This window comes from Orbicella faveolata, unplaced genomic scaffold, assembly GCF_042242905.1.
Source record: "Orbicella faveolata isolate gen_17 unplaced genomic scaffold, um_ofav_v1 contig_3, whole genome shotgun sequence".
Lineage (NCBI taxonomy): Eukaryota > Metazoa > Cnidaria > Anthozoa > Scleractinia > Merulinidae > Orbicella > Orbicella faveolata.
The window spans coordinates 15,601,964-15,624,406 of record NW_028301558.1 but is presented as its reverse complement, the minus strand read 5'-3'; the positions used below and the strand labels follow the sequence as shown (position 1 = coordinate 15,624,406).

The window sequence follows — 22,443 nt, the reverse complement described above, 5'->3', positions numbered from 1 at the left end:
GCATGCTATTTGATATGAAAACCGCATCCACAAATACTTACATATTCAGAGAAAAACGTGGGGCTCTGGGTCGAGATAATTTCTTTCAAAATGGCCGCCGTTGGCAGATTTGTTTATAACTGAAGTTTAGGGCTTTGCTGTTTTATTCCTGGATGATTTAACAAAGAAAAGATACGTCTTGAAATTTTGATCTCATCTCTAAGTTATGATGCGTACAAACGATCAAAGAAGATGGAACAAACGCAAGTATAACCGGCTTCGTGTGTCTTCACACAGCTGATAATAATTTTTCACCTTGGTATGCCAGTTTCCTCAGCTATGGACGGACCTCCCTCGTTCGCTGAGGACGGAGGTATTTATTTAACTTAATAACTTTCCTCCATTGCTCATATGTGACTGCAATCGTTGTTGTAGAATTATGTATGACAGACAAGTTTACACATCAAACGAAAATTTAATCATATGGCCAAACATATTTTTGTATACACGTACTGTTAGACTTTATATGTAAGCTTACATGTATGAAACAACTTCGGATAACTACGTGCACGTATAATTGTTTACCAGAGATAACTGCAGGTTTCTTACAACCTCGATCATACAGTTAAATGATTTTCCTAAGGTCTGCATGGGTGTTGATACAAGACTGAAACGTAACCCGTACAGGTAGCAAAAATTGCTCAATTCAAATTACATTATTTTATAGCTGCTGCAGTTATCTCAAACTATGAAGTGCAGTTTAACTTAGCTTTGATTAGCAACTGTATATTTTAGTCATGACTACAGATAAGTCCCAAACTGTACATTCGTACATTGTGTATGTATCTCCTATAGATGGAAGGCCATTTAGTGAGATTTATGCACGTCAGTTGATCTCCAAGATAAGTAGAGAGGAACTTGAAGATAAATATCTGAGACTCCAGGAAGATAACCAGGTACCTTTGATGAAATTGCTCTTTGTTTTTTTTTTCTTTTTGTTTGTTTTTTTGTTGTTGTTGTTGTTTCTTTTTTTTGTCAAAGATCTTTAAAAATCTTTTGATGAGGGTCTTCCAGGATCTTTCTTTATCGTAGTTGAGGGCAATCGAGGATCTACGAAGATCCTCAAGGCAAAGACCCTTAAAAGTGCTAGAACCTTGAAACTGGTGCCAAGATCTTGGAGGATCTTGTCAAGATCTTGAAGATCTTTAAGGACTCTTAAAGACTCTTAAAGCTGCTATAAGGTTTTTTCCTCCAAGGTGTTTAGAACCTGTAATATGACTTGTCTTTGATCAAAGCACTTAAATACATAATTATTAAAATTTAGCATTTCTTTATTTGATAGGAGTTGAAGAAATATGCAAGGAAGCAGGAGGAAAAAATCAAAAAGTATCTTGCAATGTGTATTTGAATTTACTTTTTACTCTTATTAAGTTAATGAAATTTTCAAGGTGATCAACAACTGATTTCTCCTTGTACAGTACATTCTCAAACCTTGAGCCTCTAAACCTGTTTCTAGATTCTTTTCCCCTCCTTCAAAAAATTTTGACTTTTAAAAACACCATACCTCCTCTCTTGCAGAAGATATGGTATTAGAAGTAAATTCTTTCTTCATGTACTGACAATGTGAATAACTTACTTATAATTTGTCTTCACTTATCATAAGGATGGCAACCAAACTGCTTCGATTGGTCCATGACAAGAAAAAAGAAGCTGCAGAAGGAGGTACATATACATGTAGATCTTTGATTAAAAACAAACTGTAATGCAGTACAATCTACAATGTATTTTCTGTGATCTTTTTTAATTCACATGTTATCATAAAATATAAAAAGAGGGACTTGAAAATTTAATTTAAAGTAATATTTTATCAGAATTTTTGTTTACATGCAAGTACCAGAACCAATCTCTTAGCCTCCTCCATATGTTTACTTTAGCAACATAAAAACAGCAAGAGAAAAACTAGGGGAGGGGTGTGTTGTGGGGAAAGTGAGAGACCCCTCCTCTGCTTTTTGTCTCGCCACTAATTTCTCTCCACTAATCACATATCAAAGTTACATGTACACATTACTATTGTATAAACTGTGTCGTGTCCTTTCTAAACTTCATCTGGCTGTCAGTATGTTCACTTGGTTTTCGACACTACGCATAGGGTAACTGGTCAAATTTGAGTAATGTACAATGTAGACCATTGTAAATTTTCTGGTTCCGTAAATGTAAAAAGTCAGGCTAGGACAAAACCTGGAATTTACAGCTTGCCTTTTAGGATGACTGATGGTTAACTTGGTGTGGAAACTATTCCACACAGTCTGGACAGATGTCATCACACCCTTACAAATCAAAACTTGTTTTTCTCAATTTTTTTCAGTTTTTGCTGTGAAAGATGTGGATACAAAGGAGAAGATAGCTGATCTAGAAAGTAAAATTGTAGAACTAGAAAAACAGAATGCTGGATTTAAAAACAAGGTGAGTAAATGACTGTATCAATTAATAAAATATAGTAATATTGTGAACATGCTGTTATTGATTGCTGTTATTAAGTAACTTAATTGTGACAACCAAAGGAACTAAAACAATTAACATATTTGTTTTAATTTATTAATTTGTGCTGTATGTGTGCACATACATTATAAATTTATATAGTAAGAGAATTGGTGTGATTGGTCAGAATCATTGTAGTTTAGGTAACATTCCAAGAATTTGACTGGTAACATTTTAACATCTCAATCTCAGCTCACAGTTGCTAAGCAACAGCTTCAAACTCAAGGGAAGCGTGCAACACCGTATGACCATGTTAAACCTCGAGTTCACACAGTAAGTAAAAATCAAGGCTCCATGTGATTTCTAGAATGTAGCTTTAATTAATTAATGAAAAACTGTATGATTGCTGCTTTTATTAGTTTTTTTTTTCTTTCTTAGTTTTCCCCTGTCATGATCTTATTTTTTAGGGTATCCATGCCAGAACCCCGTCTGGAAACTGCCTCAAAAAGGATTTGAGAGTTCAGGGCCATGACATCAAGTTAGTGAATCCTGCAGTCAAAATTAATATGTCAAGAAATTCTGAAATCTGTTTCATATATATTATGTGATCAGCAATATATTATTATTTTAAATATAATAACAAGATATTGAGAAACATTTTTTAATTAATAGTCTTACCTTTATAACATAATTTGTAGTGTGCGAATTTTATAAAATTTTTAAAGTTCAAATGCGCATGGCGCATGGCAGCAATTGGATGACAATAAAAGAGAAAAGATTAACAATGTTTGGGTTTCAAACATTCACTAAGTTCAGTAGAGTGAATTTTAAAAAAAATTGACTTACTGTAGAATGTTCCTTGATTATCATTGATAATGGATTCTCTGGAAAAAAAAAAAGGACTACATGTACATTGTAAAAGTTATATGGAAACAGAGGTTTTGTCTTTTCTTTTTCTCTTGCTTACTTTGATTACCTCTGTAGATGGAAACAGCTTTTTTGCAAAAAGTAGAAAGAAATAAAACCTGTATCCCCTGAGTGTTTGATTAAATAACTGTAATCTATCTGATTTTGTGTTATTAAAAAATTATAATATTATATAAGCACAGTGTTAATGCTAACTTTTTTTATGTTCAGACCTGGATCATCAAGAGTTCCACCTCCCATGTTACCTCAGCCAAGGTGAAGAATTTGAATCTGAGTTTGTCTGCCTTAGCTCATAAACATCTGTAGTATGAGATTTTTTAAATCTATCCCATGCATAGTGTACTGTTACATGCACATGTAAATTATCATCAGTTGTTTTAAAAGTTTTAATTAATAGCTGTTCCGTAAATTCCTGTCATGTGATGTTTATTTGCTATCAATGTAAATTACGGTACTAGATTTTCAGTTTGTGTGCGGTTATCCCTTTAAAATAATTATTATTAGTACCGGTAATATCCTTTTTGCAGTTTAAGATACCACACTCAGGATGTACGTACTTTTTTTACCACTTCCTGAATGTGTTACTCCTTAGGCTGTGATATGAGCTTCAAAGGGTTAATACTCTGAAATAATGTTATTTAGTAGTAAGTTATTACTACTTGCATATACATATTACTGTACACCAGTTATTTGTCTGAAGATCTAGTGTGGGGTGCAATATACTAATTATTATTTATACAAAGTCATATAAATTTAATGGATAATTTTCATTTTGCAGTGTTTGCTTTCAATTGCTACAAGATAGCAGAAATATTATCAAAATAATAGCTCTAGATTTCTATTTTAACTTACATGTAAGGTGATTGATCCACTGTGTTTTGTTTTCAAGATACGGACATAGTCTTCTTGAGGAGGCCAGACTTGAAAAGAGGGAGCTGTAAGTCAGATTAATTTCATTCTACTGTTAGTAGTTATTTTCCTCCATCACTAGACAAGTATTAATAATAATATTAAGAACAGTACAAGGTGTACCTTGGTTTTGTTTTTTGTTTTGCTTTGTTTTGTTTTGTTTTTTTCTTTGCATTGTCAGTAATGTTAAGTATTAGTGCTTGTTAATTTCAAGGGAAGAGCTTATTTCTCAACTTCAAGATCAAATTCAGTTGCTGGATGAGGATGGAGCTCAACTAAGGGAACAGGTACAGTAAAAAGCATTTAGGATATCAACAAAACTATCCTTAGTTCCCTCTTTTGTTTCTTGTACTTAACAGACCAATGCAATTTAAAAAGAATCCCTAATAACCTTGTATGGGGTGCATGTAACTTTAAGGCTAACACAAGTTATCTTTTGAAGTAGGCTTGACTACATGTACATACCTGTACATTACTGAATGGGTTTGTACAATCTCCATGTTGTTAATGGTCCTGTCTTTTGTGCAAGAGCAGTGTTCATCTTTTTTGGTTATTTATTGTTGGCTACAATGTTTTGTAGTTGAGGCAAAACCAACTTCATTATGAGGATGAGATCATGAGGTTGAAAGAACAGTTATCAGATGCAAAAAGGTTTGTTTGTACAATACTGAGTGCACGTGGTTAAAACACATATGGTAAAATGATGAATTAAATAGTAATAAATAGTAGCCTAAATAGTACCCCGGTAAAGCCTAAAATAGCCCTCAGGCTAACCTACATTTATATCACTGACTCAACAATGGTAAGCTCACAATAATTTTAAGGGTTTTAAACCCTTACAGACACACATATCCCACATTGACTTTTACCTGTAGTGCTATTTTGTCATTTCACCATTCCATGTGTTAAACATGCCCAACACTACTCACTAATAACAGTCTGTAAGATTTGTCTTGGGGGAGGAGTTCATTGACAGAAATAGATGTATTTTTCTGTTGTTTAACTGTATCTCAAAGAGACTGGGAGTAAATTGCCCCCCCCCCCCCCCCCCCTTTTCCTTCATACATGAGATGATAGTTTGTTTTTCGTTTTTTTTTTTTTTTTTTTTTTTTTCTCAGTGCATGAGCATGCAGGATTCTCTGAATCCTGTGCACAGTCTTCATGGTTCTGGGAGCAGCTGAAAATTTCTAACCTTTCCCACTCACACAGCAATTCTGCCAGGGTTGATCTTTTAAAGATGGCTTTGGTGACATTTTAAAGTTTCACCTAAAAGTACATGTAAATAACTTGCAATATCACGGGTACAGCTGTAGTCCCCAACATTTTCATTGGTAAAGTAGCATAGCCAGCATTTTCTTCGCAGCCTTTGGAAGGGTAACTTGTCTATATTTGAAAACCTGAAACCTGGACCTCAAGAGTTTTTTTTTTTTTGGTTGCTTGTCTGTGTTTGTTTGTTTGTTTGTCTGGTCAAATGTTTGCTGGTATTGAACACTGTCCTTTTGTTTAGATCCAATATTCAGGAAAATGTGGACTTGATAAAACTTCAGAGAGAAATTAAAGAAAAAGCAACAAAGTTTGAAGCTCTGCAAGTCAAATATCTAAATCTAGAAGAGGTAAGGTATGACATTTTGATCTCAAAGCCAGGCAAGGTCATTTACATGCATATGTGTGAGGGCTGCTCCACAAACAAGTAAAAGCAGAAGCTACATGCACCTGTAGATTTTTGTGGGAATAACCTTGCTCTTATTTTCAAAATGTCACTGACTATGCTCAAGGTTAGGAATAAGGCACTTGTTCTAAATGACTGTTTTCATTTCTGAATTAGCATTGTGCTTTTATTCCTGTTTTTAGAATCTTGCCAAAGTCAAAGCAAGCCACACCCAAGTTCTTGAGGATATGGAGAAACTTAATGAGGAACTAAAACAGGTAATTTAAGTCAGAACTAAGTCGTTGCTTACTGTAATGTACAGTGTACAGTGCAGTAACTCTTCCCAGCTGTGCATAAGGGTACAAGAACAAGATTGAGGACAAGGGTGATTTTTCAAGCCTGGTGTTAATGGTTCTGATTGTCATGATGTAGACCTGTCTCGTAATGATAGTAACAACAACAACAACAACTTTATTTATACTTATTCAGCTAGAAATTAAATGGTCAGTAACAGGGTATGGTAAGAACTCTGGAGGGGTTTTTTCAAGTGCTTGGCATGGGGCAAATTGATGAGCTGTGAGGATGATTTTGCCCACCTGGTTTGACCATATACACAAAGAGAAGAGTTTTTCTTATTAAGAAGTTCAGTTCAAAAAATTTTGCTCGCCTGTGAAAACCAGTTGCTCTCCTGCTGAAAACGTTAATGAATCCCTTGACTCAAACCAGAACTTAATATATGTGACTATTGTACTTATACCCTGTCTCATCAGACTCGTACCCCAGTCTGAAAGTTGCTACAGGTAGTGTCAAATAGGGTGGCAATAAGATTGGTGCTGTTGGATAAACACAAACCTCTACGGGTAGCACTATGCAAGAGATAAATTACTATCCAGTGTTAACAAAACAAACCTCACTATCCAGTGAATGTTGATTTACCTTGTGAATAGCACTATCTTGAATTATCCATCCGGTAACTAACTTAGCCCAGAGTTCATTTCCAAGCCAGCATCATGTGCAGGCTTGTTTTCTTGTTGGTTCTCTCCTTCATTGATCTTTGAGCTTCTTTCTGGATATCTATAGTTTTTCCCCCGTCGCAAATTCAAACACCAGTTCCAAACAATTACTGTACATGTGCATTGAAATGTTTTTTATTGATATGCAGGTATTTTTTGATCCACACAGGAACAGACAAAGAATTTTGTGTTGAAAAATGATCTGAAGAGTGGAGGAATAGCATCAAAATCTTTATCAGAGGTACGCACATTGTCAGATTGCTCTTTTTCCACAATCGAAGGTTTCTAAAATCTTTCATTACTAAGATATATTTAACTACATTCACAAGGCTTTTGGTGAATGTCTGCAAAATATGCCGGTAAATCCTGAAAGTGAGTTAGACATCTATACAGTACATGTACAAGACTTCTCTCTGAATGTTGTTTTAAAATATTTACGCCAGATGATACTTACAGGTACAGCAAAATAGTTAATACAAGTAATTTTTAAACAGTTCGAAAACTACATTCAAATGATAAAGCTCACCTTATTTTCTCCGTGCAAAATGCATCTTCAGCAACTTCAAATGATAGGAGATCTGAAAGCTGAGAATGCAATCTTGAAGGAAGCAAATGAAAACTTAGTGAACAGGTGAGAGAAATACTCCAGTGTGTAAAATTCGCGATCATGTCCTGAATTATGAATTTTGAAGTTGCGCATTACGATTTATGCTTATTTTTTTTCGTTGTTACTTCCAGCGCGTTTGACGCAGAAAGAGAGAGGCAGCATAGAGCAAAGTACAGGCAAATGGAGGTAACTACACGTGAATAACGACACGCCTTTTTGCCGTTTTCGTCAAACAAAATTAATTTTAATAATCTAACCTCCAGTGTTGGAAAATCATTTTCACCCAGATTTTAATAGAGATATAGCATGTTTGGCTATGAGCCGTTTACACCTGTACATGTACTTCAGCTGTCATGGTGTTACGGGCTCAAGTGAGTGTCAGTGAATTGCCGTAGAAGGTGTTAATCAGTAAGGAAAAAGTTTATTTGTCTAGTACCTTAAGTTACAAATTTTTTAAACTTAACTTAGATTTAAACGTCAGTGTCCTCGAATTTTGTGGCGTACCTATTTTCACCATTCTCGTTTTATGTTTGCCATTCTTCGAGTTAGTTCGAGGTCGGATGACCCGTGGCTACAAAAGCCCCATTTAGTACTTGCAAGTGTGATCGTTAATACTCTTGAATTGTTTTAGGTGGAGATGGAACAGTTAAGAGCCACTTTACATTCAGACTTACAAGAGAAAAATGACATTCTTGACAAATTAACTAGCGAAAGAGGTAAATCGAGCATTTTTCTATAAGGACCAACGTTTATGGCCTACCATCACACATGCCAAACAAACAGTCGCAGGCGAATACAACTACTCTTGCCCAGCCCCCCCACCTAGAATGTTAAAACTAGTAACTGCAATTTTTCCAGACTTTCAACATTGTGTTGGGTGGAGGAGAGGGGAACAGCAACGCAGTCTTAAAAGGATAGCAGTGCTTTTTCAAACTTCAGTTGTAAAACAAAATCTAATTCGTGGCATTACGTCAATGTCCCAAGGAATTTTGTCCACCATTATAGATCGTGTTATTTCTTCTTATCTGTGTCTTCTACATTGTTGACAGAGTCCGCTGAAAAGCTTCAGACAGAGCTTCGTGAACTGAGGGTGCAACATTATACCTTGAAAGAACAACACGATGACTTGAAAGAGAAGATGAAATTTTTCACTAAGGTAATTTGTAGGCCACTATAATCTGCCAGAATAATTAATCTCAGAATGCATCATAAAATAGCTAGCACAGGAAACATTGTCGTCAGTGTGTAATTTCTGTCTTAAGTTTGTCATTACGCCGAAGCAAAGATCCCTTTATTGTGACTGTTCTTATTATGTGTGCCAGTTTGTATTTTTACAATTTCGTTTTTCCAAAGAAGGGGGAAATACTGTTTGCTTTACTTACTTGAAGCAGTGACTGTCTCGCTCATTTTATGAACTTTCCAGGAGAGCGCGGTAGATTTTCAGGAAATCGAAGAGGCCCTCGTCTTGATCAAAGTAAGTCATCAGTGAAATCTTTATTACCAGTACATTCTTCATTTTCTATCCGATTTTATCTGCTACAAATGCAGGGTGACTCTATCGTAATAGTAACTGACTAATCAAAAGTTCGGGTTTTGTTTAATTGTTGTGTTTTCTCCTCTACAGCATAGAAAAGAAAAAGGCAGTCAGGACCTTGATTTCTTAGAAAAGGTTGATGACGAAATGAACAAAGGTGAGTCTTGTATTAAGCAGCCGTATGCATGCACATGTTTAATGCGAATGTTACTTTTTCTACTTTTTGCCGAAAGCCGTATTGTATGACGGCAGCCAAAAGTCCAATCTCTATATATTAAAATTCTAACTTAGCTGCGAGGCTTGGGGGATAAAAGCAAAAGAGATCGCATCGAGGTTGAGGGATGAAGAAGTACTTGTAATTGTTTACGTTTTTACTTTTCGTTTCGTTTCGTTTTGTTTGGCCAATTCTCGAAACCAAGTTAGAATTTAAGTATATTGAAACTGGCCTTTTCACAGAACACTCCATACTTGAATCACACTAATGAAGTCAGGTTTGAGTCAAGTTTCATTTTCGTCATTTCCTTTTACACTTACAACATGGCTAACAAGTTGTTTTGTTGTAGATCTAAAGCGACAAGTGCAAGAACTGCAGGCGTCACATGCCGATACCATCAACGAACTGGAGAAAACGAGAAACATGTTAATAATTCAACACAAAATTAACAAAGATTACCAGACAGAGGTAAACCGAGAACAGTATTGGTAATATTACGAATGATTTGTTACTAGGCAGTGTACCTCACCTCCAAGATTTAGTTGGCCTGCAAAAACAGCGACAGAAAAATAAACAGGTGCCCAAGTTTATTGAGAGGTGATACAGCACATGCAGGGTTGGAAAAAAATGGGGCCGGTTTGCGATTCCCCGCTAGTGCGTTTACCAAACGGAAATTCCCTCGACTACAAAGTGGGGAAATTCACCCGACTACAAAGTGGGGAATTCACTCGACTACAAAGTGGGGAAATTCACTCGACTACAAAGTGGGGATCGTTTTGTACGCGTAATTCAATGACGAGGAAAAACAGAACGAAGATTACTGTGTTTACCTTAATTTGTATAGGACCACATCCAACTACGAACTGAAAGCACTGAAAAGTGTTCGTATTCTGGTAGTATTCTGTTCACAAGAATGACAGAAAGTTTGCAGCTTTAATCCGAATGCTCAAACTTCTCTCTTGATTGAAGGTTGAACGAGTAACCAAGAAGATGAGTGAAGATAAAAAGGAGTATGATCTGAAGATGCAAGAGTATGCACAGCTGCTGGATATCAGAGCTGATAGAATACGAGTTAGTATTACAATCAATCATTCCTTGACCAATTTAGTTGTTGTTGTTTGTTTGTTTTCTGTTCGTTTCATTGACGTAACAATTTACGATCACGGCGGTTCGGTGGGTACGAATTTTTTACCATTTTTATTTGTTTTCTCAATGCCTCTGAAGCGTTGCAACTTATATCTGTATACTGTCACCACATTTCTTTTCAAAAATTGTGATATTTACCAGATTTTTTTCCTACTAACTCAGTAAAGATTTTCATTTTTTGACAGTGGGTATTCATTACATTGAATGTAAGAGAGGACTAGAGAAGACTTAGAGAACTCCGACTCATTCACAATTTTCTGTGGTTTTATATGTTATGCATTGTGGCAACTATTTTACCTAATTGTTAAAAGCTGCTTTTCTTAATTTAGGCATCGTTCTCTTTTCCTTTGTACAGAAACTTGAAAGTCAAATGCGTGACGTAGCTTACGGAACCAAACAATACAAAACTGCTCCATCAGAGGTGATACAGTTAAGAATCCTTGCAGCTCACGAAATTCACTTCTGATGTTTGTTGTTTTTATGGTGTTATGTGGCCTTAGACCTTTTAAAACTTAACTCTGTCAATCTTATTTTATCACCAGGAGTCTGAGTTTGAAGAAATGGATAGTACGGTCGAGTTGGAACGAGGACAAAATATATTTGAAATTCACATCGATAAGGTATGATTTTTTTTATGTAAAGACGTACATGTATACATGTTGTACATGCAAAGTAGAGCGCTTTTCGACGGAGTAACGTAACACAAAAATCAAAGTGATCACTTTAGTCAATCACAAAGGACACAGACAATCCAATGAACCAATCAAAGCTCAGAGTATATTACATGTAGCTGACGCGAAACCCGGGAAAACGTGTGCGGGCACGTCACGATTGGTTTTGGGTTTACTTCTTCAGGATTGGATTAAAAAGTGGCGCAAGTTTTTTAAGCCAGTCGTATGGCGTAGTAATGCAAAACCAATCCGCCGTAGGAAGAAAGATGGCGATTGGTACATTTACCCATAATTCTTAGCGCAAGGAAGCTTAAACAACGCTCAACCTTCAAACCCAGCGTGCACAATGTCGATAGCACATGGACATGTACTGCAAAAATATGGCTTTCCTTTCACTTTACGGGCTGTATTAGGCTCGCATGGTATTGTGGTAAAATGTACAGCCGCCACCTTTTTTCCTACGGAGGATTACTTTTCGACACTCAAGTGAAAACCGCTCTAAGGTAGAGTTACTTTAACACGTCATTGTTCAGTTTTGCTTATCATCCAGTTAGCCTGATATTATTTTGCGTAACAAATAGTCCTACTTTCGTCAGGTCATCTTTTCTCAGGAGTCCGTAAAAGAGTTTGAGGATGATGAGCCAGTTACCTTCGTAACGTACGAGTTCTTTGAACACGAGCTTCAAACCACGCCTGTTGTCAAGGGAACCAGGTAGAACTGCCCTCGTTAACGCCTTCTCTAAGGGCTACCATTTTATAAATCAAAAATGTTTCCAGGTAGGATCATTTGGTTGTTGATTTGTTTAACATACAACTAAGCTTTACTTCATGTTCTTTTTTAGGCCGGAGTTCAATTTTACTTCGCAGTATCTTGTCAGAGTGGACGATTTCTTCCTGCATTACTTGCAAAAGGTGAGAAACTTATTTTATACGCTACTTTGCTTTTGTGTTTGCTTCATGACCGGTCACGTGTTTTGAGTTCAGATTGCTTTATGGCCGCGTAGATGGGTTTTGATGATTATCAGTGAAGTATTGTTTTTGTAACAGGAATCCACGTTGATAGAGATCCATCGCGCATTTGGTACTGACTACAGGACTGTAGCAGCTTGTCAACTGAAGTTCAGAGATCTTCTTGAGAAACCTCATGGTAGAGTTCACAGCACTGCTAAGTTTATAGGTGAGAGTTTTTGTTCTTAGTACAATTTCTTCACTTTGTAGGACCTGTATCACGGTCGGCGCTTGTTGATACATTCAACCTTTGGTTGAACTCTTCCAAAATCTTAGCCATCCTTGAAGTTTTATGGACTGATTGCGCCTGAGCGAGCGTGTTTATTTTTTTCATGGCGGTGGCAAACATGTTTGACAACAGAGGGCTCTGTGTTCTGTGTTTTATCCATGTCTTTTCTGCACTATGTATTAATAGGCTCCAGGCCACCGTGTCAAGGCGTCGAATTTGCCACCATGGAGTACTGGGTCAGACTGAGAGTTCCCATGGACCAAGCAATCAGATTATACAGGGTCAGTATGTTTGTAGTGAGTAATGGTTTTGTGGTTTTATGCCTATCACGGTTTTGCGGAGGTTTTGCGGAGGCAGCCCCACTTGAAATCCAGAGGTCGCAGGTTCAAGTCCCGCTCTGAATTTATGCATGCTTCTCGGTAAACAAAAGTTCAACGCCTCGGTCATGCTTGTAAATAGCCAACTGGTGTGCCTCCCGTCAGTTGAGATTTTTAAGCGTATTATGTTTTGCTAATGTATTTGTTTCTTTCAGTTTAAGTGGCATGCCTGTGAACTAGCTTGTAGCCTCTTCCAGGCGTTCCGTTTGTTGGGCGCAGCGCAAAACAACAAACTGAGCGCCTGGAAGAGGCTAACTAGCTTGGCGTATCTGAGCGCATTGACCACTATAAACAATAACATTTGAACTTTGATTTTTGCAAGCTGGCAGTACTCTCTGTTCTGTTTCAGGAGCGTACCAAGGCGCTTGGTTACATGAACTCCGGAGCGTACAAAGCGCTTGAAGACGCTGGTCACGTTCCAGAAAAACCACCATCTGACGTGAACGAACTTGACGTCCATATCATTAGATGTAGTGGAGTTAAACCAAGGAGACAAGGTAATAGTGGCGTGAAGGAATGAAATTACTTTCAAACACTTTCGTCTGCAGAAAATCAGCGTTGCGTTAGACAGGGTTGCCACAGGTCACGAAATGGTCAGGGAAAAGTCAGGGAATTTCATTTTGAGTCAGGAAAAAAATTATATTTTGGGGGGAAATTCAGCGAAAATGACCCCCCGTTGTAGGTGATCGGGGCGATCGGGTTAGGATTACAGCGGAAAGTCCGGAAACAGGGGCGTAGCTAGGGGAGTCCTGGAGTGCTCGTGACCGCCCCTCCCCCCCTTTTGTAAGCCTTTTGTAAGCAAACAATCTACAAAAGGTGGCGAAAACGACATGACAATCTGGTGAGTACCCTCACTTTGACATAGTGTGACCCCCTTTTGAAAAATCCTGGTTACGCCCCTGGTCACTGCTGAAAAAAGTCACTCAGAAAGGCGAACACTCGAACATATGGTCTCGCAAAGAGTTGACTACTTGAGTGTCGTCATTGATTTGTGCTGTGGTTATTTTGCAGGAATTCAGCCCAGTCCATACGCGGTATACCGTTTCTTTGACTTCGCTGATCATGATACAGACATCGTGCAGAGTACAAACACCCCAGAGTTTAATGACATCAAGACATTTCCTGTGCCCATGACACCTGAACTGGATACATACCTCAGGGCCGCGGTAATACGGCTTTAGTAGAACGGTTTCGTTGTTGTATTTTCTTTGTTTTTGCTCAGATTAATCACCTACCTGCAAAACAAAGCACAAATGTAACTTGGCTGTAGGCGAATGTTCCCGCGCTTTTGTGTCTTTTTTGTTAGTACGCACGCTGAGGTGATTGGTTCAGGAAACTCGTGCAGCATGCTCTGACCAAACACGTGAGAAACCAAACACAAACCTGGCTTTCATGTAGGTGCGTTTTCGCGCGCTTCTGTGTCTGTTTTATTCGCTAGGTGATTGGTTTAGGAAACTGTACTCGTTTAGTTTGCTCTGACCAATCAAGTGCGAAACCCGAACGACGACAACCGTTTGATAGACAGATACAGTTTGACACAGGCTCCATCTACTGTCAGCGCGCTGTGGCTAAATTCACCATCCTTTGCATTGAGGCGTTACGTGATAATTACTCTTGCAGGATCCAAGGAGCTTAAAACTCCTCTGCACCTCAATGGTAACTCAGATTGCCTTTGAAATTTCCTCGATTTTAGTCTTAAGTTTTAGCCCGTAGTCTATATAACACTTATTACAGGTACCTAAAAATTTACAGCTATACATTGTCAGGCAGACTGGCGATGAGAACAAAGATACACTATCGTGATGTACTGCCAAGTTCTCACACTAACTTTGAAAGAAATGTATGGCTACCGTAAGGAGAGTTCATAGTTCAATCTGAAAAGGCTTAGGCGTTATTATTTACAATTTCAGGCGCTGGAGATCTATGTGTTTGACGATGCTGATCCAGAGCCTGCAGTTTACCTGGGACTCGCTAAAGTGCCTTTGATAACGCTTGCTAATGACAAGACTATCAAGGGGACCTTCGAACTTAGGCGGGTAGGCGAGAAAATTTCATTGTAGAAGCAAGCATTTAGGGCTGAGACTGTAGAGAACAAAGTTTACAATTCGTTTCTTGCTGTCTCTGTACCTCCAATCAACTTTATAGATTTCGAGCGAGCTCTTTACTTATAGAATAATAACCTTGAATTGAAAAACTTTCCACGCCATTTTTTTTCCTGTCATAAAACAAATTTTTATTGCAATCGCAATGCCGGTGGAAACCGCTAGTTGACAACATCCCGCTAGTATAGTAAGAGAAGCAAATTCCACCATAAATTAAGTCATTTTTGTATTATGCAAATTATTTTTAAATATAAGCAAAACTCAGATTAATTGATTGCTTATGGAACTGGAAAAACGCCAAAGAAACAAGGAACAGCAACAGTCAAGAAGTTACTCATTCAATCCTTTTCGTGCCCTTGGGCACTGAAGGACATATAGTCAAGAACCAAGGAAGATTAATGTGGATAACATGAACGAACGAACTTGAAAAGGAAGCCTGAAATTAATTCAAATTTTGTATTCTTCTTTGTTAAATTTTCAGGCCTCGGGAGGCGTCAATGGAACAATTGATGTTTATTTGAAATGGAGATACACCTATCTTCCGGCTAGTGCCAAGCCTCGCGCGGCACCTCAGGTATGCACTTCTTCTTCTACTGTAGATTGCCCTCGTCGCTACCTCTAGCCATTCTACAAACTCTGTCGAAAGAGAAAGAAAAATAACATCATCCCTCAAAACGGCTTGACTGGTAAAGCCAGCCGTGAACAACTCGTTGCTCAAAAGCTGGGGAAGCACTTGCGTGATGGCATATCTCCATCACTACATCACCAGATAAGGTGGTTGGTACATATATGGGTATATATGGGATTGTGACCAAGCCTTTGATCAAGACAGCTCAATATTTTGCGAGTTTATAGACGAAGAACCAGTGTAGCTCCATAAGCAGGCAAACAGAGGATATGGCCGCACAGCCTTGACCAGTAAAGGATTTATCACGTGGCATAAATAATACAGTTTTTCTTGCGAGACACAGCGAGCAATCCAGAGTGCCCAAAATAATCTCATCTCATCCCTTGGATAACCTATCACTGTGCGGGATTTGGTTCATTCGTCCATAGGTTAAGATCGTTTTTGCGTATCTTTCAGCGAGTAATGCAAGTACCTGACGAGAGAGAGTCATTTAACTCCGACAGTGAACCTGAAGTCAAATCTGCCGTCAAATCATCAAACACGAGAGATAAGCCCCCATCACCTGTTGACTCCTCGACTCCGAAACAGGAACAGCGAGAAGAAAAAATTGCCAGGCGTGAGTCTGCTCATCTGGCGCAGATTAAACGCAAACCATCAGACCTTTTAGAAAAGGTTGAACCAGATGAGCGGAAAAAGTAAGTTACATGCTCCCCAACAAAATGGGAATGAGACAATTGCAAATCGCAGAAAGTGAATCGACAAGTTTTAAAACGCTCTGTGTGTCGGCACCATGGAAAAAATTAATAAAAAGTATCACCGGCATAACAAGACATGCAATGCCTGCTCAGCCAATGAGAGTTCATTTTCACCGATAGCATTTATGTTAAGTGTAAAAGTTATCTTAAAATATTTTACGGGTTTATTTCACCTTCACTTGCTTTGAAAATTGATTGAAATCGTTTTATTCGCCGTCTGAAAAAAATAGAGAAAAGCCTCTGGAGTCCATGTCAGTGGACGAGTTGATAAAGGCAACAGCAAAGAAACCCCAGCCTGCCCCGCGCACCCGGAAACTTGAACCCGAGAGGCCTGTGGAGGAGATGTCCATTGACGAGATGTTCAAGGCCGCCGAGGAGCCAGCGGAGGAGCCTGGGGGAGAGGTGAAGTCCACTAGAGAAATCGTTGAGACAGAGACATCTGAAGATGAACAGGTAGGCTGGATGTAGGGGTTCAACGCGTTTATTGTTGAATTCTGGGGAGATTGTCCGTAAGCTACGTCGGAGTAGCTTGTTCTACTAGTTATAGCTGCCCTGGATAGCTTAGTTCGTAGGGGGTGGGGGTAGGAGTCAGATTGTGAAGCAGGTGGTAGCGTCTTCAAATAATCGAGGACAAAGGCATTGCCCGTAAGATGACATCTTCAATTTAGTTACAGGGTTGCCACAGGTCAGGAGATGGTCAAGGCAAAACACTTCAATGTCAGGGAAAAGTCAGGGAATTTTATTTTGAGTCAGGGAAAATTGATATTTTGAAGAAGAGTCAGGGAAAATTGAAATAATTTAATACGGCTGATTTAATACCATTGAATGTTGGAAGAAACATTTAGGGTCACTGTGATCTCAACGATATTTTTCCTTAATTGATAAGGAAAAATTTCTTGAAAATTATCACTCTTAATGAACGAGTGGAAGAAGAAGCCGCTACTAGACCTGATATTTTGTATTTCTTTGATGAGGGAAATTTTATTTTTCTCAGGGAAAAGTCAGGGAATTTTTAAAAGGGATGTCTGTGGCAACCATGTAGTAAAGAACTGATGGCAGCCTTCAAGTAGAAATGGCGTTTTAAAAGATCCACTGCGCTTGGTGATTCGGCACCCTGAGGGAGGTGCAAGGTTCTTCACTTACAATTTGTTTTCTTTTTAAGGATGACGAGGCCCTTGTGGCTGAAGAAATGAGGCGGACAACTGAAGCAGAAGGCAGCGAGGACACCATGTTTGAGGAGCCAGCGTCAGGTACTGATCAGCAGACTTCGTTAATTCGTGAATTACCTCGTGTAAACTTCCTGAATTGTAACGTATGATTTTGCTCACTAGACCTCGACTCGACGCTCGGCGAGGAGGTGGACATACCCCTCCCCTCAGCGGAGTCCAAGGAAGAAGTGGACGACGAAGAAGAACCGGCAGAGGAAGTGGAAGAGGAGATAGATGAAGAGGAAGAGGAAGAAGAGGAGGAAAATAAAAGAGAAGAAGAAAAAGGCGACGGTCCTGGTGAAAGCGGAGCTGAGACAAGCGAGAGTGAAGCTGTGATGGTTTCCCCGAGACATTCTCGTGCCAAATCTGCCGTTCAGGTAAAACTGGAATTCTCAACGAAAATGGCTATACAATTTCATGACTGTAAACAATTACTTTAGGGTGGTTTTTTTATGAAATAGCACTTAATCAGCTAAGTTAACCGCTGTCCATTATTGGAATTCAATTACAGTTGTCCATTATTTTACCAGTAGACGACTACCAGCGAACCTTGAAAAAGGAAACAAACAAAATGGATCAAAATCACAACCAGCAGACGTGATCTTTTGAACCCGATGAATTAAGCTTCTGTTTTCTAAGAGGTCCGCTATGGTGATTGCCGCCAGCCGGCGAAACACGGAACCGTTTTTTTAGCAGGGTTTTTCGCGTTTGGTTGGACCCCGTTAATTCGAACTCGGTTATTTCTAATTGCCGGTTATTTCGATCTCAAAGCCATTCCCCTTGGATTTACCCTTCAGTCATTTGCTATTGGCTATTTCGAACTATTTTTCGTTTCCCCCGAGTGTTCGAAATAGCGGGGCTCAACAGTAATTCAACTGAAGCTTGGTAATATAACATTTCGATTTTTTTCATTTTAGATAGCCTCTGAGAGTTATTGTTATCGTTATTGCTGTTAAGGTTGTTGCTGTTTTCATTATACAAAACGTTTGTCCAATTTTGGTTTTGCAGGTTGCTTCGACAGTGGTTATTCAAGTCACAAGTCTCACTCTCCATCCAGAAGCGTCAATATTAGATGATCCAAACGTGAAACAAGTGTTTGTTGCTTACAAGTTTCTGGACTGTGATCCAGCTGATTTGGAAACACCTATCTCTTTACCAAAACCTGCCCCTTACAGGCCTATATCATTTAACTTTAAGAAAGGTAAGGTTAAGCTGCAAAATACCTTGTCCCGCACCCTTGTAGTCATACAAAAACAATGTGCAAGAATTTGTTTACTTTCGTCGTCAGCCATTGTATAGCAAGCACATCGAACTATTGCGTCAATTTGTAAGACTTAAATTGGCTGTTGTAAGCAACAGTCACCCTTAAGGTAGATGTCTGTAAGATTGCCTTAAAAGGGGGGGGGGGGGGTAACAGCAGCCTGTCTGTCATTCTAATGTTTTGCCCTTTTTTTCAGTTTTTCATGTGGATGCAGAGAACAACCAAGTAAAAAGAAATTACTTGATTTACATGTTGTCCAACGATCCTAAGTAAGATATTCTGATTTACCTGCTTTTGATTAATTTATATCTCTCTGGCTGCCCACCCGCCTGCCTGCCTCCCAGCCTGCATATCTGTCTGTCTGTCTGCCTGTCTGTCTGTCTGTCTGTCTGTCTGTCTGTCTACCTGCCTGCCTGCCTACCCACCTACCTTCCACTCTATCTGCTTGTTTTGTTTGTTTGTTTTGCTTTTTGTTTGTTCGTTTGTCTGTTTGACACATCTGCTTGGTTTGTTGGCTACTTACTTGGCCTTGAAGTGCATGTCACATGGCACCAACGCTTTGTTTCAAACCTGCTAATCGAACTTTTATCATTGAATTACTGTATTCATGTGATGCACGTATTTAGCCGACTATGATCGTCCAAACTAACTACTGTATTCGTTTGTAGACTCGTGTTCACTGTTGTCAGTGATCCACCCGAGGATGAAGGCGACTGTGTTGATGTGGCTTATGCCTCAGTGGATTTCGTACAGGTTGGTACCTTACTTATGCCCGCCCGGCTTAACGAAAACGAGTTGCTTGGCCAGAAACTCTCATGACTCGATCGACAGCCGTTGTTCGGGAAAGGAGCATGCTCTTCCGACCCGAAAGAGTTTCGGAAATCGAGCCTACGTCAGTTTTCGTGTACTTCGTTTACTCTCGCCAATTCTCTTCGCTCTCGGCGTTTCTCAATTTCCCTGCGCTCTCAGAGACTGGGCAGTTCTCGTGCCCTTTCGGCGACTCTCATCAATTTTCGTGCGCTCTCGGAGACTGTCGTCAATTGTCATGCGCTTTTGTCAATTCTCGTGTGTTGTCGTCGACTCGTGGATTCTCGTACGCTCTCGGTGACTCTCGTGCGCTCTTAGTGGCTCTCATCAATTCTCGTGTGTTTTCGTTGCCTTCGTCGTCTTGGTTTGGGTAAACGTCCTGGTACTCTCTTGAGACAACAGTTCTGTGCTTACCTGCTCCTCGCGGTCACTTAATCCGTCCTCTCACAGATTCCCTTTTCTCTTTTGTCATCTCCAGGGTCGTGCCAGTATGAGGCAAACGGAGGCACTTGCCTTTTCGTTTTTGTTGTTGTTGTTGTTTGTTGTTTGTTGTTGTTGTTGTTGCTGTTGTTGTTGTTGTTGTTGAAGGGGAAAAGTAAAACACAGCTAAATACCAAGGAAAAGTAATTCAACCATGTACATTGCCACAGTCATAATATTTTTCTGGTTATGGCCCTGATCTCTGTTTCTGTTATGGAACGTGTCTAGCAAGACTTTGAAGTTTTTTACCGGACCGTTTTGAAATCTTTTACTTGTCGCTAGATATTGAATGAAAGGGAGGACTTCATCGACAAAGACATTGAACGTAAGTATTAGAGATTAATGACTTCAATCACTGTCATCTATTGTTGGTCTCAATCCTGCACGGGTATATTTGCAAATTTTCCTCTCGAAACTCGATGAGCACCGTAAAAAAACTAGATGCAAATATTAATACGGAAACCCAGCTCCGCCCCTCGCGACTATTTAACAATTATTAAAAACTGGATCATTGGATAAAGCAATTCAAGAGATTTCACTGGCTTACCCATCATAGGTTATGAGCCATTATACCATGCTCTGCCAAAATGGGTGTTTTTATCCAACGCTCGCTCCTGGAATAATAAAATAATTAGATTATGAGCTCGAGGTTTCTATCGCGTGAAAGTTCAAGAGGACCCATAATCCGCTTGTTTTAGTATGAATCTACCAGTCGTACATTCTCTTCACAGACTACAGCAGAATAGATAGTGAGTATATCGCAGCCAATAAGAGGACGGCATTCGTGATAGAACGCTAGCAGATAAATTTACACTCAATGTCTTTCGCAGCATATCTATTACGTGGGCAAGATATGAATTTTGAACGCAGTATTTTATTAAACAAACTGAGACAAAAAAGGTCAGTTCACAAATGGACAATAGCATCCTAATTTTGTGTCTTCACCGCAGTGTACGACATCGAGAGTAACTCTGAGATTGGAACACTGACGGTCACTGTGGAAGCGTTACAGGCACTTTTGGGCTTGTATAACGACGAATAGCACCACTGAACTGTCTCCAAGTAAAGTAAACCCACGCTTAGAGGTAACGAAAACTTGAATTGAGCTTTCCCCACTGAGCCGCGAAAGATCAAGTGTTGTGCATGTATGAAGACGTCACAAGACGGGACATTTCAGAGTAGTTCAGCCCTCTGTGAAATAGGATTTTGTTGTTGTTGTTGTTATTGTTGACAAAAACGCGTCGTAAGCAAACATTTTATAAAGTACTGTAAAAATTGTAAAGTTTGTAAATAAATTAAGAGCTCTAGGCTCTGCAATAAACGTCATAAAAGGTAATTAACTTTCTGACAAAATTTCTATTCCTTTCCAATAAACGTAATGCGCAAAACTGAAAAATATTCGGATTCGAATTCGCCCAAACACTTATCTGTTCACACCTCAAATACAGAAATGTAGAAACAGTAGCCCCGAGAACATGCTCGGATATTTTTCGCGAACGTTATCGGTTCTGAAAAGGGAAAAGTTTTCCGAGAGCGAAGCTCGGGGTAAACTATGGGCTTAAGGAACAGATAATCTACAAGGACAAATATCTGAGCATATTTTTGCGCCAAATGAAAAACCAACAATTGTGTTTATTAACCGTCAAATAATTTTCGCAACACGCGCAGCTTTGAAAATTAGGGAATACCCAGTTTTAGCTGGCGTGAGACGTGTTCAGTCATGTAACGCGCGTGTTTCGACCAGTCGCGTGCGAGCGAAAATGCTTGATAGATTATAACCAAGGTTTTTCTTTATATTCAAGGACGCACGACTCGAAGGACACCTGGAATATCGTATTTTAAACCGGCCTGTTTTTCTCAATTCAACTTGAATACGTCATGTGTTCATCCTTGAACACTCTTGAATACTGCACTGCCTGGTGTACATCACCTTTTGCGCGCGCCTTTCTTTGAGTACTTCAAGTGTAGATCACATATGGTGTGTACCTGTTGAATGGCCGGTTCGTTTGCTACAAACGTTCCTGGGAAATAATTCCTTGAAAATTTGTGGTTATCTTTAGTATGTTTATATTTGCTTCTATAGCAGAACAGACTGAAGATTATTTCAAATTTTCAGGGAATTGTTACTCAATTTAATTCGCTTCCGCATGGTCAACGACTTCTCGTTTTCAATGGAAGTTTTGATTCGGTTTAACCAGATGAATCAGGCCCGTTTGACACGAAAGGACTTAATTTCCTGGGATTCTTGAGGAGTTTCAGTCTTAACCCTAATCCTAACGAAAACCTAAAGCTACGGAGTAGCTAATCCTTCGCTCCTTATTGATACCAAAACTTCGCTGAAAAGCTCAAGAAAGCAGTTATTAGAGGATAGTTTCCTCAACCGTCGGAAGAGACTGCGATGGTCGATACAGCCCAGTCATGATGGGCTTTAGTTTTGAAACTGAGTGGAGAGACAAATACAG

At 39.1% G+C, this 22,443-nt stretch overlaps 1 protein-coding gene across 1 annotated transcript; it reads left to right on the top strand.

The window, feature by feature from the left end:
* Positions 1-64: 64 nt before the first annotated feature.
* LOC110041837 (protein fantom-like) lies at positions 65-21,317 on the top strand. The gene is made up of 41 exons (XM_020747162.2): positions 65-352; positions 835-935; positions 1,322-1,365; positions 1,643-1,701; positions 2,345-2,442; positions 2,710-2,790; positions 2,925-2,995; positions 3,595-3,639; positions 4,274-4,321; positions 4,508-4,580; positions 4,874-4,944; positions 5,801-5,906; positions 6,145-6,219; positions 7,124-7,195; positions 7,512-7,585; positions 7,693-7,747; positions 8,193-8,277; positions 8,611-8,717; positions 8,985-9,035; positions 9,186-9,252; positions 9,659-9,777; positions 10,279-10,380; positions 10,811-10,876; positions 10,998-11,075; positions 11,723-11,838; positions 11,969-12,038; positions 12,174-12,303; positions 12,550-12,644; positions 13,090-13,237; positions 13,752-13,906; positions 14,651-14,776; positions 15,324-15,416; positions 15,927-16,165; positions 16,456-16,678; positions 17,388-17,475; positions 17,557-17,810; positions 18,442-18,634; positions 18,891-18,963; positions 19,363-19,447; positions 20,264-20,306; positions 20,932-21,317. The coding sequence occupies exons 1-41, from the start codon at positions 301-303 to the stop codon at positions 21,021-21,023; spliced, it is 4,023 nt and encodes a 1,340-aa protein (XP_020602821.2). The 5' UTR covers positions 65-300; the 3' UTR covers positions 21,024-21,317.
* The last annotated feature ends 1,126 nt before the right edge of the window (positions 21,318-22,443 follow it).

Coding starts and splice junctions, on each gene's coding strand:
- LOC110041837 (XM_020747162.2), top strand. CDS start 301: ATGCCAGTTTCCTCAGCTATGGACGGACCTCCCTCGTTCGCTGAGGAC. Junction 936..1,321: donor GACTCCAGGAAGATAACCAG/GTACCTTTGATG, acceptor TTTATTTGATAG/GAGTTGAAGAAATATGCAAG. Junction 15,417..15,926: donor AGCCTCGCGCGGCACCTCAG/GTATGCACTTCT, acceptor CGTATCTTTCAG/CGAGTAATGCAAGTACCTGA.